Source organism: Cervus canadensis, chromosome 5 (genome assembly GCF_019320065.1).
Source record: "Cervus canadensis isolate Bull #8, Minnesota chromosome 5, ASM1932006v1, whole genome shotgun sequence".
NCBI lineage: Eukaryota > Metazoa > Chordata > Mammalia > Artiodactyla > Cervidae > Cervus > Cervus canadensis.
In genome coordinates, this window is record NC_057390.1 from 25320168 (window position 1) to 25337375 (window position 17208).

A 17208-nucleotide genomic window follows, 5' to 3' on the forward strand; every position below is an offset into this window, starting at 1 on the left:
ATGACCTAGAAATTGCACTATTTGACATTTGAGAGAAATGAAAATGTATGTTCACATAAAATCTGTACATAAATGTTCATATCTTTATTTGTAATAGCCCAAAAGTGGAAACAACCCAGACATCATTCAGCAGGTAAATGGATAAACTGTGGTATATCCACACAATGGAATACTTACTTCTCAGCAATAAAAAGGAACAAAATATTGATATATACAGCAACTTGGGTTACTCTCCAGAGAATTATACTGAATTTTAAAAGCCAATCAGAAAATGTTACATATAAATCTATTTATATAAAATTCTGGAATGAAGAAATTTTAGAAATGTAGGAAAGATTAATGGTTGTCAGAGGTTAGGGACAGAAGTGGGGAGGGAGGGAAGGAGAGGGATCGAGAAGAAGGTGGGTTTGGTTATAAAAGGGCAACACAAGGGATCCTTCTGGGAATGAAACCGTTCAGTGTCTTGACTGTGGTAGTGGATACATGAAACTACAAAGGTGATAAAATTGTGTGCAACCTAATACACACACACACAAGTGAGGACAAGGAAGAAATTTGGGAAATCTGAATAAGATTGGTGGATTTGATCACTATCTTACCCACCAAAGTGGTAAGGAGGCCCTGAAAGATAGTGTGAAACAGTGAACAATGTAGATGCTAGAATAGAAAGAATGAGAAATCTCAGACTATGCATTGAAAATGGCCAAGAAATGGCAGTGTATTTTCAAATTTTTCACGTTAATTTTTAAATTATACAGGCAATGCATAAAGACATTCTACTTATAAATCTTGAAATAGTACATATACAATCAAGTTTAATATTCCATTTTCTATACATGTGAATGTGGTATAGAAAAAAAACTGTTTTAATACAATTGTATTATTCTGTGTCATTTTGAAGTTTTCCTTTTTTACTCAAAACACCTTAGTGCTTTTTACCTTAGTGCTTTCTCCGTATTAATGCTACATATAGGTCTGTTTGGAACTTTGACTGCTGGATAGTGTTACAGAGCATGGCTATGCATAGTAATTTAGTTCACTCTACCTCTATTGATGGACATTTCAGCTGTGGCCATTTTTTCACTAATACGAATAATGCGGCTCTGTGAAATCCTTAGTGCATGTATGCAGGTATTTCTAAGATACACACTCAAAACTAGAATTTCTGGTTAATAGGATATAATTTTAGTATTTTCATAGTATTTACTAGTGCCATATTACCCTCCAGTATAGCTGTTGCAATTTGCATTCTATTCAAGAGCACATAAGAACATCTGTTTCCTTAAACATTCACAAGCACGTGAGAATGTCATATTTTCTATTTTTCCTGAGCATCTACTTAAGTGCATGGAAAGAGAATTACAATTTACTCATTATTCTGTCTCCTCTCCCTCTGGTACTAGAATCTGTCCCAGTGGCCATGTTAACACTGGGTTGAGGTAAATATTAACAGTGATTATAGAAGAAAAGGAAATGAGTGATCTAAGATTTAAGTATCATCTGTTTTATTGATAGTAATAGTTTATAATGTTTTAGTCAATGCAGTCATTTGAATTAAAACTTCCAATTTTAGGATCTCCTCCTCTTCCTGATAATGACATTGGAAAGCTTCATGCCCGTTCACCAATGGAACTTTGGAAAAAAGTGTATGAAAAGCTCTTTCCACCAAAGGTATCTATTTCTCATTCTTTTAAAGCAAGAATTTTCAGCACTGTTCAACAGTTGGGCTTCCCCTTGTGACTCAGCTGGTAAAGAATTCGCCTGCAATGCGGGAGACTTGGGCTCGATCCCTGGGCTGGGAAGATCCCCTGGAGAAGGGAAAGGCTACCCACTCCAGTATTCTAGCCTGGAGAATTCCATGGACTGAATAGTCCATGGGGTTGCAAAGAGTTGGATACGACTGAGCGACTTTCGCCTTTTCACTTTTGCTGTTATTCATCAGTTATTGGGAAATGTTCAAACAGGCCTATTATAGTAACTTTGTTTTCTACTTACATGCTCAAATCAATTAAACACTTGCTTAAAATCTACTGTATGTCTGACCCCATGGGGCTGAAACAATGGGTAAGACATTTTTCTCACTCTGCTTCCAAACAGAGCTCTTTCTGGTTGTTAGAGAAGGGAGAAACAGCATCCAAGAGGGAGAGAGAATCTGGGAAATTTGAATTGGCCTTCAGTGGTGATGAAAGCTCAAAAGATCAGCCTTCACTGGCTGCCCAAGAAACAGGAACTTGGCTTGTGAGGTAGATGATGGTCATTGAAAGTATTTGGTTATGGGCATGAAATGACTTAACAAATTGTGATTTCAGAGTATCAACACACTAAAAGATGTCAGGGACCCTGCACAAGATCCTCAGTATGCTGAAAGTGAAGTTGATGAGATGAGAATTCAGAAGGATCAGGTATTATCCTAAACGTTTATTTCATCTTGAGTTTTATCACAGAAATATCCTTAGAATTCCATAAGTTTTTCTCAACTTATTTACTTAACTTTTTTCTCTCAAAATTATTTAAATAGTATATCTTCACTATATATAGATACATATAAATTCTGATATGCATAAAGGAGGAACTAAAGATCACATAACATTCTACCACCCAGAGATGACATAGTGTTCACATATGCTTTTTGGACTTTCCAGTATACTTTATGTTGAAGATGGGTAGTGATTCTTACCTCACTGTTGGGAAGACACTTCTATAATATTCTTTTATTTGTGGGAAAATTTAGAAGGTTTTGTTTTTTATTAGGACATTTAGATATATCCATACTTTTCTTGGTGGCTCAGACGGTAAAGAATCTGCCTGCAATGCAGCAGACCTGGGTTCAATCCCTGGGTTGGGAAGATCCCCTGAAGGAGGGCATGGCAACGCACTCCAGTGTTCTTGCCTGAAGAATCCCCATGGACAGAGGAGCCTGGCAGGTACAGTCCATGGGGTTGCAAAGAGACAGACACGACTGAGCGACGAAGCACCGCAGCACACATACTTTTCTCAGATCAGAAAAATTAAGGACTGCCTAATCTGGAAGCACACAGTTGACAAAACCCAGGAACTCTCAGGAAAGTGATTAAAAGTGGAGACTGCTTTCCATATATGTGCCCAGATAGCATCATTTGTGATACACAGCCTGACATAAGAATGTAAGAGTTGGTAAATTTTTATCATGATCCAATATTGAGATTTTCCCAGATCTCCTTTTAGTTTGATAAAATGAGTCATTGTGAAGAATATAACCTTATATAAATAAGCACAGTAAATGGAATGCCCTGACCACCTCTCAGGTGGAATTTGTAGAGCTGTGCAACTGTTGCTAGGATAAGCTAAACACAACCACCCACTGTGAGCAGGGACCAGGGTCTTTCTCAGCAGTCACCTTTCACCTTCTGGGGCCCTAGAATAAGTAAGCAAAACATTTTAAGTACAGAAGACTTCTGAAAAACATGTCATGAATATTTAGAGGGTGTTGTAGCTGTCACAAAGTGAGAGGCATGTCGCAGGAACACTAAAATGACCTCATGTAACCCTTATTGTGTTTTGCAGCTTGGCTATAGAGATTAGTTGGAAGTCATCTCTGAATTAATATTTATCTAGGAGTTAGTGACTAACTGCCATTGTTGATAAGATTATCTGTTTATATTATACAATGATCCCTTTTATATATTTATTATTAAAGGGCAAGAGTATTTCTGAGCATTTTAAGGTTTCACATTCAAATCCATCTTCCCTAACTTGACTTAAAACCATATGAGTTTTGAGTAGAACTGGAAAGCAGCCCCACAATACCTGTATCATTCTTCCCTTGTACCTCACTAATTACCACATTCTCTGGACAGATTTTTTTTTAGACTCACTTGAAAAGTTATGATGTCCTAATTTTGCCTCTAAAGCAGTTTCATTCATGGTATTTTAGTAGATGAATTGATTTTAGTTTGTACATGTAGTACCCACCTCTGCTTTAAAAGTCATGCTAATGATTAGCAGTTGATACTCAATTATTTTATAGATGTTTACTTCCAAATTTTGGCATTCTAATATCCAAAACTTCATATATTCTTTCATGTTCTTCCAAAGCCGTTTCAGGGCCTTACACTGTTTCCAGTTGTCTACTGATAAACACAGAAGCTGATTTATGTGTGAGAAAACTCTCTGTAGATTAATTTTGAAAAACCCGTATTTCCTACTAAACATTTAACAATACATTTTCATTTTTTATATGGGCAAGATAGTCAACGCCACTTTTATTAACACAGCCTATAAAAGAATTCATCTGCCTTGGGTGAAAATCTAGTCTACAGCTCTTTCTAAAAACACTGCCTTCTTGATCTTTTGATATGATTATTGCTACACTAACATTTTTCAGTGAAAATAGCATTATAATCTTTAGATTTGATTTGCCTATTAGAAGAAGAATAATATCCATCTAAAAGAAATGTCTCACTCAAGGTTTTCCATAATCACACAAAATTATGTCCCTACCTAAAAGCAACTGGTAAATACTTGACGTCTATACTGTGTACTATGTGTCTGCATACCTTTAACCCAAATAGTTACTGATTCTTGTACTTCTTAGGAAGAAAGATGACATCCTGTTTCACTGAAAATAATCCAGTTGCATATGAGTGGAGGGCTGGCCCTGGGCCTGTCTGATCCTCCATTTGACTCCCTCCCATCCCCAAGTCTCATTATTAGTGGCTTAAATAATCAGGCATCAAACAAAAAGTTTGGTACCCGTAAGCTTTGGCAATGAAATCAGAGCATGCCACTTCTCAGATAGGCTAATTCATGAGTCCTGTTCAGTTCCTCTAATACTGAGCCTTTAAAAAAGCCCACGTCATGTAGAATCATCAGGCAAGAAAGCTGTGTCCCTTTAAACCACACTTCGCTTAAACCATACTTCTGTTACATTATCCTGCCAGTGAGGTGGGGAGGGGGAGGCACTGAGACACAGTATTCCATAATGCATTATTGTAAGTCCTTGGTGGTAGAACATGTCATTTATGATCACTGTCCAGAATCCCTTTTGCTCCCAGTCCCCACTGACACATGAAGATCCTCACAGAGACTGAAAGTAGTCCCCCCTGGTTTGAGGATCAACCTTAAGACCCCTTTTCACCTTTTCTGCAGACTAAATGTCTTTCCTAATTAGCTGTATCTTGTCAGACTTCACATGGGCACCAGAAAATAGTTCCTTGGTATTTACTATTTTTTAAAAGTCTTCCAGTTTTAAAGCACTCCTGATTTTAAGGGAGTCGAGTATAGAAAGCACTTGCTGAACCCTTCCACCTCTTTTCTATATTTTTATTATCAAAGCAAAAAAAAAAATGGAAAAGGTTTGGGTAAACAGTTATTTTTAAGGTCTTCTTGGTTCAACCATACATATACATTTTGAATCCCTGTTTTCAAAACACTCAACTTATAATCCCTTGGTCTATAATTTAAACACAGATACACACTGATTGATTTACATGTTGGGGGGGAATGTTTTTTTAGTGTCCTCTATTGAAGATGGTGTTTTAAGCATTATATATATTTATATTTGAAAACTTTAGAAGCCTTTAAGAAGCAGGGTGGAAACCCCTTTTGGTTTTGCTTTCTCTTTTAAAGTGACTCTAGAGTGGCCATGAAGAACTGTAGTGTAAAGAGAGCCCTCTTAGTTGTTATTCCATTAAAACATTATCATATAATGTTGAGGTCTCATGAGAGCAGTACTAAAGATCTAGTGAACACAGTGAGTTCTATATCACACCAGTTACTCTCCATCCTCCTCCTGGCATGGCTGGGGGACCAGCCCAGTTCTGTCACTTTACAGCTTACAGAAAGGAGAAACTACTAGCACAGAATCTCAAAGCAATGCCCTCACCATTACCATTGGTAAAAAAATAATAATAATTCAGCACTTCCAATTAAAGGCAAATTTTGTGATAATTGATTACTGCTTATTCTTTATGAGCTAACAATCCTTGAAACCATAAGTTACAGGTAAGATAACTGGTGAACTGAGTTAATGTCATTAAAAATAAACCAAGCTATAAAGACTACTTTGGCGTTAATACTATGGAAAAAAAAATTTCTTCAAAGTCATAGTGTTTTGAAACTTTCAACATTTAAATTTTAATAACTTAGAATATATGTACGAAAGAGATCATCTGCCATTTTTCTGAAAATGAGAATGCAGTTTTCTTTTCCTAGCAACTATGAACTTCAGTTACATTAGGCAAAGGGCAGAGATTGCCTTATCTTGCAGAGTAACCATTTTTTGCTTATCTGAAACAATGATACACTTTGTACACTTAGACACTGAACAACACGTAAGAAGCCAAGAGACAGTCCCCGTAGATGGTCCCTTTTGCATGTTAGTTGTCTCATGCAGGTTTTCCCACCTCCGCTAAAGTTTATCTTTGTTTTGTGAATTATAAAAGTAACATATACTCATGGTGAAAAAAATAAAGACATAGAAGTATATACTATAGAAAATGGAAGTGTCCTGCCCTCTCTCCACCTAGTTGCCTTTCTCTTTGGCACATACAACACTATTATTTTTGTTGGCTGCTGACAAAGTCAGGTGTCAGTGAGCACTGAGGTATTTAATCAATCCTTACTGTGAGATATCTAAGCCATTTCCAAATGCATGCCAATAGACAGTGCAGTGAATATCCTTCTGCTCTTCTCTATTGTGCTATATGATGAATTTCTAAAGATACAATCACTGGGTCAAAGGATATGTACATTTTAAATATTGATACTTTGCTAACTTCAACCACAATTTGACAAGAGTTGAACAGCAAATGTTTAACAATAAGATCATTTTTATATTCTTAAAGCATGCATGAATGTGAAAGTCACTCAGTCATGTCTGACTCTTTGTGACCCCATGGACTATACAGTCCATGGAATTCTTCAAGCCAGAATACTGGAGTGGGTAGCTGTCCCTTCTCCAAGGGATCTCCCAATCCAGCCATCAAACCCAGGCCTCCTGCATTGCAGGTGTATTCTATACCAGCTGAGTCACCAGGGAAGCCCAAAGCATGCATATAACAATGCCTAATTTTGTTACTTGAAAGACAGTTTGTATGCACTATTTAGAATATAATTTTGTCTAAAATTTTAATTCATCTCCAAGTGCTGCTTAGGCTACATAAAAACTCTGAAGACTACATTTCTAGAAAATACATCCCGAGTACAGTCATTTATAAAGTAGTTGTCAAGAAATTTTGAGAGTGATAATACTTTTATAAAGGATACACTGTTATACCCCAAAAGTGCTAAGGCAGTTTTAAGGCTCCTAGATAAAATTTTAAAGTTTTTTTACTAGTAAAACATGTTTTTGTTTTAGGAACTGGAACAGTACAAAAGAAGTTCTTCCAAGTCTTGGAAACAAATTGAGCTTGATTCCTGAACCTAATTCAACTGTAATGTAACCTATTTCTTCTTTTCCAAATACAAGTAATATTTTATTAGTTAATATTACAATAATAAGGGAGGACAGTTTAGATGTATAATTTATTAAAGAAAAAGTGGAATTGTTTGTCTTAGTGCAACTGCTGAGATACTTTTAAATCTCTTTAAAAAATCATATAATTACATGTAATATTTTTTAAATAAAAAGAATCTTTCAGGACCTACCTTTAACATGTTTTTAAATAGTGTATACTTGGTTCAGCGTCTATAAGTTTCTGCTTATGTTTTCAGGAATATGAAATTAGGAGCATTTAGTAACAGTTGTAGGTATAACATTAAGCATTTATATTAGACACATTCCTTCTCTAAGGCATTCTCAGCTATGTCTGGTAGGAAAGCAGAATTGGGGTTACTTTCACAGGTATCATCATTTTACTCTAATTAATGGTGAGGCACAAGAAGCATCTGAAGTATTTATTTAGAAGGCACATACCTGAGGAGCAGCTCAGATGGCAGAGTAGTAGAAGGTGAAGCTCCCCTTTTCCCACAAATGCAGAAATACATCTACATGTGGAATATCTACTGAATGTCTACTGTGTTCAGAGTATCTACCGAACACTGGCAGAATACCTCAGCCTGCTGAAAGAGTGAGAAAATCTCCAGGTAACCGGATAGGAAAAAAGATTAAAAAGAAAATGAGAACGGAATCGGGATGGGACCTGCACCCCTGGGAGGGAGCTGTGGAAGAGGAAGGGTTCCTGCACCCTGGGAAGCCCCCTCTCCAGCGAGATCTGCCGGGACAGAAGGGGAGCTTCAGAGCCTCAAAGGAGAATGCAGCAGCCAGAGTAGAAGAAAAACTGTCCAGATGGTCACGGTGGCAACCTGAAACACAGGTCTGCCAGTGTGGGCAGGGGAGGTGTTAGAACTCAGGCTTCAGAGATCAGACCTGGAGAGAGGACTAAGATTGGCTGTGCAGAAACAGCCTGGGAGATGGTGCTGGAATCTAGTGTGACCACAACTGAGGGTGTACATGGAGGAAGCCCAGGCCATCTTAGAGGCCAGGCATCATTGTTTGGGGGGCGGGATCCACCACTGTAGCCTTTTTCTTTGTGCACAAACTCACAGAGGACAGGACACAACCTGCAGTGGTTCCAGGGTTGGTTACAAACCACCACCACCGCCTCCCTTGCCAACTCTAGCAGTGATCGTGAGCTGCCTCCACTCCCGTGGCCTGCTCCAGGGGTGCATCTGAGCCACCACCAAGGCCCCCAGGGCTGGGCACCAGCGGCTGCATCTGCACACTCCCTATCAAGGTGATGACAACTAGCACATGCTGAGGAAAGACACAACAGGCATCCCCACTAAAAACAGCCCTCGTAGCAAATACAGTAAATCCACACAAGCTAGACAAGGACACGCCAACATGTAAATAGCCCTTCAAGACAACAGTAGATAATTGTTTCTTCTAATCTCAAAGTTAAAGAAATACAAGTAAAATGGAGACCTAGAGGAACCACTCCCAGGTAAAAGACCAAGAGAAATCTCCTGAAAGAAGAATGAAACAGGCCTCTGCAGTCTAATAGATACCAATTTCAAAAAGGAGATAATGAAAATACTAAAGGCAGCAAGAGAAAAACAGGAAAAGAGTTACAAGGGAACCCCTATAAGGCTCTTAGCTGATTGCTGTACAGAAATATTGCAGGCCAAAATCAAAGCTACAATGAACCATCATCTCACACTCGTCAGAATGGCCATCATCAAAAAGTCTACAAGCAATAAATGCTGGAGAGGATGTGGAGAAAAGGGAACCCTCTTTCACTGTTGGTGGGAATGCAAATTGATAATAACCATTGTGGAGTACAGTTTGGAGATTTCTTAAAAAACTAGAATAAAACTACCATATGACCGAGCAATATGCCACTACTGGGCATAAACCCTGAGGAAACCATAATTGAAAATGACACATGTACCCCAATGTTCATTCCTGCACTATTTACAATACCTAGGACATGGAAGAAATCTAGATGTCCATCATTAGGTGAATGGTTAATGAAGTGTGGTACATATACATGATGGAATATTACCTTGCTATGAAAAGGAACACATTTAAAAAAATAATAAAATTAAAAAAAGAAAAGGAACACATTTGAGTCAGTTCTAGTGAGGTGGATGAATCTAGAGTCTATTATACAAAGTGAAGTAAGTTAGAGAAAGACAAATACTGTATATTAACACACATATATGGCATCTAGACAAGATAGTACCTATGATCCTACATGTGGGGCAGCAAAGGAGACACAGACATAAAGAACAGACTTTTGGACACATTGGGGGAAGGAGAGGGTGGGATAATTTGAGAGAATAGCATTAAAACATATACATTTCATATAGAAAACAAATAGCCAGTGGGAGTTTGATGTATGATGCAGGAAACCCAAAGCCCATGCTCTGTGACAACCTAGAGGGATGGGGTGGGGAGGGAAGTGGGAGAAGGATTCAGGAGGGAAGGGACATATGTATACCTATGGCTGATTCACGATGATGGGTGGCAAAAACCATCACAATACTGTAAAGTAATTATCCTCCAATTAAAAATAAAAAAAAAAATATTGCAGGCCAGAGGGGCATGGCAAGATACATTCAAAATACTGAAAGGGAAAAATCTGTAATCTAGAATACTCTGCTCAGCAAGATTATTATTTAAAATAGAAGGAGAGAAAGAATTTCTCAGACAGGCAAAAACTAAAAGAATACAGCAATACTAAGCCTATCTTAAAGGAAATACTGCAAGTTCTTCTTTAAATAGAAAAGAAGTAAGAATCTATAGGAAAGAGAAAATCACAGTTGGAAAGTAAATCACTTAAATAATCCAGTACACAATTTAAAAAATTCTATGAAAGTGATGATAAACCACAATGAACAGCAAAAGGATGAACATGAAGATGTTAAAGAGGACATCAAAATCATAAAATGTGGGGAAGGAGAGTAAGAACATATAGTTTTGTTTTCCCCTAGAATGTGTTTGAGTCTATATGACTACCAATTCAAAGCAAGTAGATATGGAAAGGGATTAACATACTTGAAGAACGGGGTAGCCACAAATCAGAAACATACAATAGATTCATAAAATACCAAAAAGAAGAGCACATAAGTATAATACAAAAGAAATAAACCATAAAAGGGAAAAGAAGAAATATAGTCAATGATAAAACAGAGTTTAAAATGGCAATAAATACATAGCTTGAATACATATGTGTCAATAATTACCTTAAATGGCAATGGACTAAATGCTTCAATTAAATGACACAGGGTGGCAAATTGAATAAAAAACATGAGCCTACATATGCTGCCTACAAGAGTCCCACTCTAGGGCAACAGACACATAGACTGAAAGTGAAGGGATGGGAAAAGATTTCATGCAAATGGAAAAGACAAGAAAACAGGGGTCTCAATACTCATATCAAAATAGACTTTAAAACAAGGGCAATAAAGAAAAAGAAGGACACTAGATAATGATAAAAGGATCAGTACAAGAGGATTTTACACTTGTCAGTCTAGATGCACCTAATGTAGGAGTACCCTAAGACATAAATACTAACAGACATAATGGGAGAAATAGACAGGAATACAATAAGTAGGACACTTGAACACCTCACTCATATCGATGGACAGATCTTCTAGACAGAGTAAGTAACAAAGATCATAAGTGATACAACAGAACAGTTAGACTTAATTGACATTATCAAGACATAACACCCAAAAAGCCCCACAGAATACACAATCTTTTCTGCGGCACATGGAACATTCTCTAGGACTGACCACATTCTGGGCTTCCCTGGTGACTCAGCTGGTAAAGAATCTGCCTGCAGTGCAGGAGACCTGCGTTCTATTCCTGGGTTGGGAATATCCCCTGGAAAAGGGAATAGCTACCCACTCCAGTATTCTGGCCACATACTAGGGCACAAAACAAGCCTCAACAAACTTAAGGGTATAGAAATTATCTCAGGCGTCTTTTCTGACCACAAAAACATGGAACTAGAAATTAAACCACAGAAAAAGAAACGAGAAAAAAAGATTACATGGAGGTTAAACAACATGCTACTAAAAAACCAATGGGTCATCAATGAAAGTAATTAAAAAATACCTCGAGACAAATGACAATGAAAACACAGCCATACAAAATCAATAGGATGCAGCAAAAACAGTTCTGAGACAAGTTCATAGTAATACAAGGCCTTCCAAAGAAAAAAAAAGAAAAATCTCAAGTAACCTAATCTACCATTTAAAAGAATCAAAAAGGAAGAACAAACAAAACCTAAAGTCAGAGGTAGGAAATAATAAAGATCAGAGAGAAAATAAAAGATCTTAACAAATAGAATCAATAAGACCAAGAGCAAGTTCTTTAAAAGGATAAATAAGATTAACACATCTCTGGCCAGGCTCACCAAGATAAAAAGAGAGAGAACCCAAATAAACACATTAAGAAACTTAAAAAGAAACATAACAGCTGATTCCACAAAAACAGAAAAAATGGATCATTGGCACAAAATAGCCCAGAAATAAACCCACACACCTGTGGCCAATTAATCTTTGACAAAGGAGGCCTGTGTATGTGCTAAGTCATTTTAGTCCTGTCTGACTCTTTGCGACCCTGTGGACTGTAGCTGATCAGGCTCCTCTGTCCATGGAATTCTCCAGGCAAGAATACTTGAGTGGGTTGCTGTGCTATCCTCCAGGAGAAGCCATACAATGGGAAAAAGACAGTGTCTTCAGCAAGTGGTGTTGAGAAAGTTGGACAACCACGTGTAAATGTAGTTACAACACACCCTCTCACCACACACACACACACACATCAAAATGGCTTAAAGACTTAAACATAAAACATGACACCATAAAACTCCTAGAAAAGATCCCAGGCAAAACATTCTCTGGCAAAATCACACCAATGTTTTCTTCGGTCAGTCTCCCAAAGCAATAGAAATAAAAACAAAAATAAACAAATGGGACCTAATCAAAGTTACAAGCTTTTGAACAGTAAAAGAAACCACAAACAAAATGAAAAAACAGCCTACAGGATGGGAGAAAAATTTGCAACAGATGTAACCAACAAGGGCCTAATTTCCAAAATATATAAACAACTCACACAACTGAACAACAACAAAAAAACAACCTAGTCAAAAAAATCGGCAGAAAATATAGACATTTTTCCAAAGAAGAAATACAGATGGCAAATAGGCATATAAATAGATGCTTAGTTCAGTTCAGTTGCTCAGTCATGTCCAACTTTTTGCGACCCCATGGACTGCAACATGCCAGGCTTCCCTGTTCATCACCAACTCCCAGAGCTTACTCAAACTCAGTTCCAATGAGTCGGTGATGCCATCCGACCATCTCATCCTCTGTTGTCTGCTTCTCCTCCCGCCTTCAATCTTTCCCAGAATCCCGTCTTTTCAAATGAGTTGTTTGCATCAGGTGGCCAAAGTATTGGAGAGTCAGCTTCAGCATCAGTCCTTCCAATGAATATTCAGGACTGATTTCCTTTAGGATGGACTGGTTGGAGATCTCCTTGCAGTCCAAGGGACTCTCAAGAGTCTTCTCCAACACCACAGTTCAAAAGCGTCAATTCTTCGGGGCTCAAATTTCTTTATAGTCCAATTCTCACATCCATACATGACTACTGGAAAAACCATAGCATTGACTAGATGGATCTTTGTTGGCAAAGTAATGTCTCTGCTTTTTAATATGCTGTGTAGGTTGGTCATAACTTTTCTTCCAAGGAGCAAGTGTCTTATAATTTCATGGCTGCAGTCACCATCTGCAGTGATTTTGGAGCTCAAAAAAATAAAGTCAGCCACTGTTTCCACTGTTTCCCCATCTATTTGTGTGAAGTGATGGGACTGGATGCCACAGTCTTAGTTTCTGAATGTTGAGTTTTAAGCCAACTTTTTCACTCTTCTCTTTCACTTTCTTCAAGAGGCTCTTTAGTTCTTCTTTGCTTTCTGCTATAAGTGTGATGTCATCTGCATATCTGAGGTTATTGATATTTCTCCTGGCAATCTCGATTCCAGCTCATGCTTCATCCAGCCCAGCATTTCTCATGATGTACTGGGCATAGAAGTTAAATAAGCAGGGTGACAATATACAGCCTTGACCTACTCCTTTCCTGATTTGGAACCCGTCTGTTGTTCCATGTCCAGTTCTAACTGTTGCCTCTTGACCTGCACACAGATTTCTCAGGAGGCAAGTCAGATGGTTTGGTATTCCCATCTCTTTCAGAATTTTCCACATTGTTGTGATCGACACAGTCGAAGGCTTTGGCATAGTCAATAAAGCAGAAGTAGATGTTTTTCTGGAACTCTCTTGCTTTTTCGATGACCCAACGGATGTTGGCAATTTGATCTCTGGTTCCTCTGCCTTTTCTAAATCCAGCTTGAACATCTGAAAGTTCATGGTTTACATACTATTGAAGCCTGGCTTGGAGAATTTTGAGCATTACCTTATTAACATGTGAGATGAGTGCAATTGTGCAGTAGTTTGAGCATTCTTTGGCATTGCCTTTCTTTGGGATTGGAATGAAAACTGACCTTTTCCAGTCCTGTGGCCACTGCTGAGTTTCCCAGATTTGCTGGCATATTGAGTGCAGCACTTTCACAGCCTCATCTTTTGGATTTGAAATAGCTCAACTGGAATTCCATCACCTCCACTAGCTTTGTTCGTAGTGATGCTTCCTAAGGCCCACTTGATGTCACATTCTAGGATGTCTGGCTCTAGGTGAGTGGTCACACCATCGTGATTATCTGGATCATGAAGATCTTTCTGTACAGTTCTTCTTTGTATTCTTGCCACCTCCTCTTAATATCTTCTGCTTCTGTTAGGTCCATACCATTTAGTGAGCCCATCTTTGCATGAAAATGTTCCCTTGGTATCTCTAATTTTCTTGAAGACATCTCTAGTCTTTCCAGTTCTGTTGTTTTCCTCTATATCTTTGCACTGATCACTGAGGAAGGCTTTCTTATCTCTCCTTGCTATTGTTTTGAACTCTGCATTCAAATGGGTCTATCTGTCCTTTTCTCCTTTGCTTTTCACTTCTCTTCTTTTCACAGCTACTTGTAAGATGCTCAATATTACAAATAATAGATGTTCAATATTGCTAATTTTTAGAGAAATGCAAATCAAAACAATGAAGTAACATTTCACACTTATCAGAATGACCATCATTAAAAAGTCTACAGATAACAAATGCTGGAGAGGATGTGGATAAAAGGGAACCTTCCTTCACTGTTGGTGGGACTGTAAGTTGGTGCAGCCATTGTGGATAACAGCATGGAGGTTCCTCAGAAAACAAAAAACAGAATTCCCATATGATTAAGCAATCCCACCCCTGAGCATATACCCAGACAAAACTATAATTAGGAAGATACATGCAGCCCTATGTTCACAGCAGCAGTATTCCCAATAACTAAGATATGGAAATGGCCTAAATGTCCAGTAACAATGAATGGATAAAGAAGAAGTGGCACATATATACAATGGAATACTACTCAGCCATAAAAAGAATAAAATAATGCCATTTACAGCAACATGGATGCAACTAGAGATGATCATACTAAGTGGAGCAAGTCAGAAAGACAAACACCATATGATAGCACTTATATGTATAATCTAAAATATGACACAAATGAAGTTATCTATGAAACAGAAACAGAATCAGGAATATAGAGAATAGACTGGTAGTTGCCAAGGGGGAAAGGGCAGTAGGTGAGGGGTGGGCTGGGAGTTTGGGGTTAGCAGGTGCAAACTGGTGTATATGGAGTGGATAAAAAACAAAGTCCTACTGTATAGTACAGGGAACTATATTCAGTATCTTGTGATAAACCATATCTAATATATATATGCATATACACACACACACAACTGAATCACTTTGTTGTACAACAGAAACTAACAACATTGTAAGTCAACTATACTTCAGTTAAAAACAAACAAACAAACTGGGCTTCCCTGGTAGGCCAGTGGTTAAGAATTTGCCATACAATGCAAGGGACACAGGTTCAAGATCCCACATGCTGCAGAGCAACTAAACCTGTGTGCCACAACTACTGAGCCCACATGCCCTAGAGCCCCTGCTCTGCAATGAGAAGCCTGCCCACCACAATGAGGAGAAGCCCCTGCTCACCCCAACTAGAGAAAGCCCATGTGCAGCAACAAAGACCCACCACAGCCAAGAAATGAAATAAATCTTTTTTAAAAAAAAATAAAATACATTCCTGAATCCCCACAGCCAGAGATCCTCAATCAGTGGGTCTGGAATGTGGCTTAGTAATCTGCATTTTTCATCAGTACCTCTGGTGATTCTGACATACTTAGAGTATAATTTTTTGAAGAACAGACAAATTTAAGGAAGTATTCTATCAATAAGCAGGCCAAAACTGTATGACTTGGTAATAACCAAGATCATTTCCAAGGTGGGATAGCCCTTAAGAAGCCTTCTAACTTCTGGAGACATATCTGCTAGCCAAGTTCAGTTGGAGTAAGCATAACTGCTGTCATTAAACAGGAAAGTAAGTTATCCCATGTTCTTCCATTTCCACTATAAAATACGTTAACTTTACTATGCCATGCACCCAGCTTTAAATAAGCATTTACTAACCTTAAGAACACAAAGATTGTTGAGTGGTATTGGAGTGGAGAGCAAACTACCCTGTTATAGCAATGAAATATAAGTTCCTAAACTAGTGACAGTCAGTGCATATGGTTCCAGTCCTCTGGAAAACAGAATTTTCACCATGTCTCCAAGGAACTACAGTCACAGAAACAGACAGGCACCTTTCTTGAGTGCTGCAAAGAAAAAGCTCCCTTTAACACTGAATGTTATGATCTCAGAAATATTACTGACTTGGTGGAAACAGGATTTTGTATTATTTAATTTGATTTTCTCACACATCACTGTCCATTTTTAACTTGAGAAACTGTCACATGTTGAAAGTCATTGTGTTTTTCTAAGATAGTATCACTAACAGTTAATAGCTTGAAGTCACATGCTATGTCAGTTTTCCAAATGTTTCTGAGCTAGAATGAAATTCCATCTGCATATGAATAGTAGAAAAATGTTTCCACTTAGATTGTACACCCATATCTTTAGTAAGTTGAAATCAGTAATTTCAAAAGAGGTTCCTGTGGGACTCTCTTTGAACTGCTTTAATAGATTATCTTCTCCAGAACTGTCTATAACTGATGTGACATATATAATCTGTAAGGCATTATGTAACTATTATACCATAATCATCAGTGTCAAAGACCTTTTATAAAAATTGACAGTACTATTTTGGTAATTTACCAATGTCTCCAGATTCTTGAATACTGTTCTGAGAAATAGAATTTTACCATGGTTTCCTTAATAAAATGATCTTTCTCACTATAATGTGAGATATTTCAAATACTATAATTTATCAGTCTTTACAAGTTAGGTCACAGTAACTGAGTAAGTTCATGTACTCTCTAAGATAGTCTCATTCAAAGTTACCATGGTAACATGGAGACAGTTTCATTTCAAACTTGTACATGAATTACTTGAAGATCAGAAAGGTAATCCATCATTTAGTCCAGAACCCACTTTTAATAATCTATATACATCATTTGATCCTTAAAAATATGTACTGATCAGCATTCTTTTAATTCAGGAACATGAATTCCTAGCATGTAACTCTGCTCTTCTTAGTGTAAATTTTGTGTCAGTTGAGCATCTTTTCTATGTGGACTTTAAATAACAGCTGCTCTCTAACCTTAAAAAGGTCATTTCTCAGTTCA

General features: G+C 37.7%; 1 protein-coding gene across 4 annotated transcripts in view; it reads left to right on the top strand.

Annotated features, from left to right (window-relative positions):
* DYNC2LI1 (dynein cytoplasmic 2 light intermediate chain 1) overlaps nucleotides 1-7628 on the top strand; it is a 37880-nt gene extending 30252 nt beyond the window's left edge. For 2 of the 4 annotated variants that reach the window (XM_043468448.1, XM_043468450.1), the window contains 3 exons: nucleotides 1574-1671; nucleotides 2310-2402; nucleotides 7337-7628. In XM_043468448.1, coding sequence (XP_043324383.1) covers nucleotides 1574-1671; nucleotides 2310-2402; nucleotides 7337-7399 — 254 coding nt within the window. In that variant the 3' untranslated portion in view covers nucleotides 7400-7628. Of the gene's footprint in view, nucleotides 1-1573; nucleotides 1672-2309; nucleotides 2403-2751; nucleotides 4017-7336 lie in introns of those variants that run through there. The other 2 variants (XM_043468449.1, XM_043468451.1) reach the window with 2 other exon arrangements.
* Nucleotides 7629-17208: the final 9580 nt, after the last annotated feature.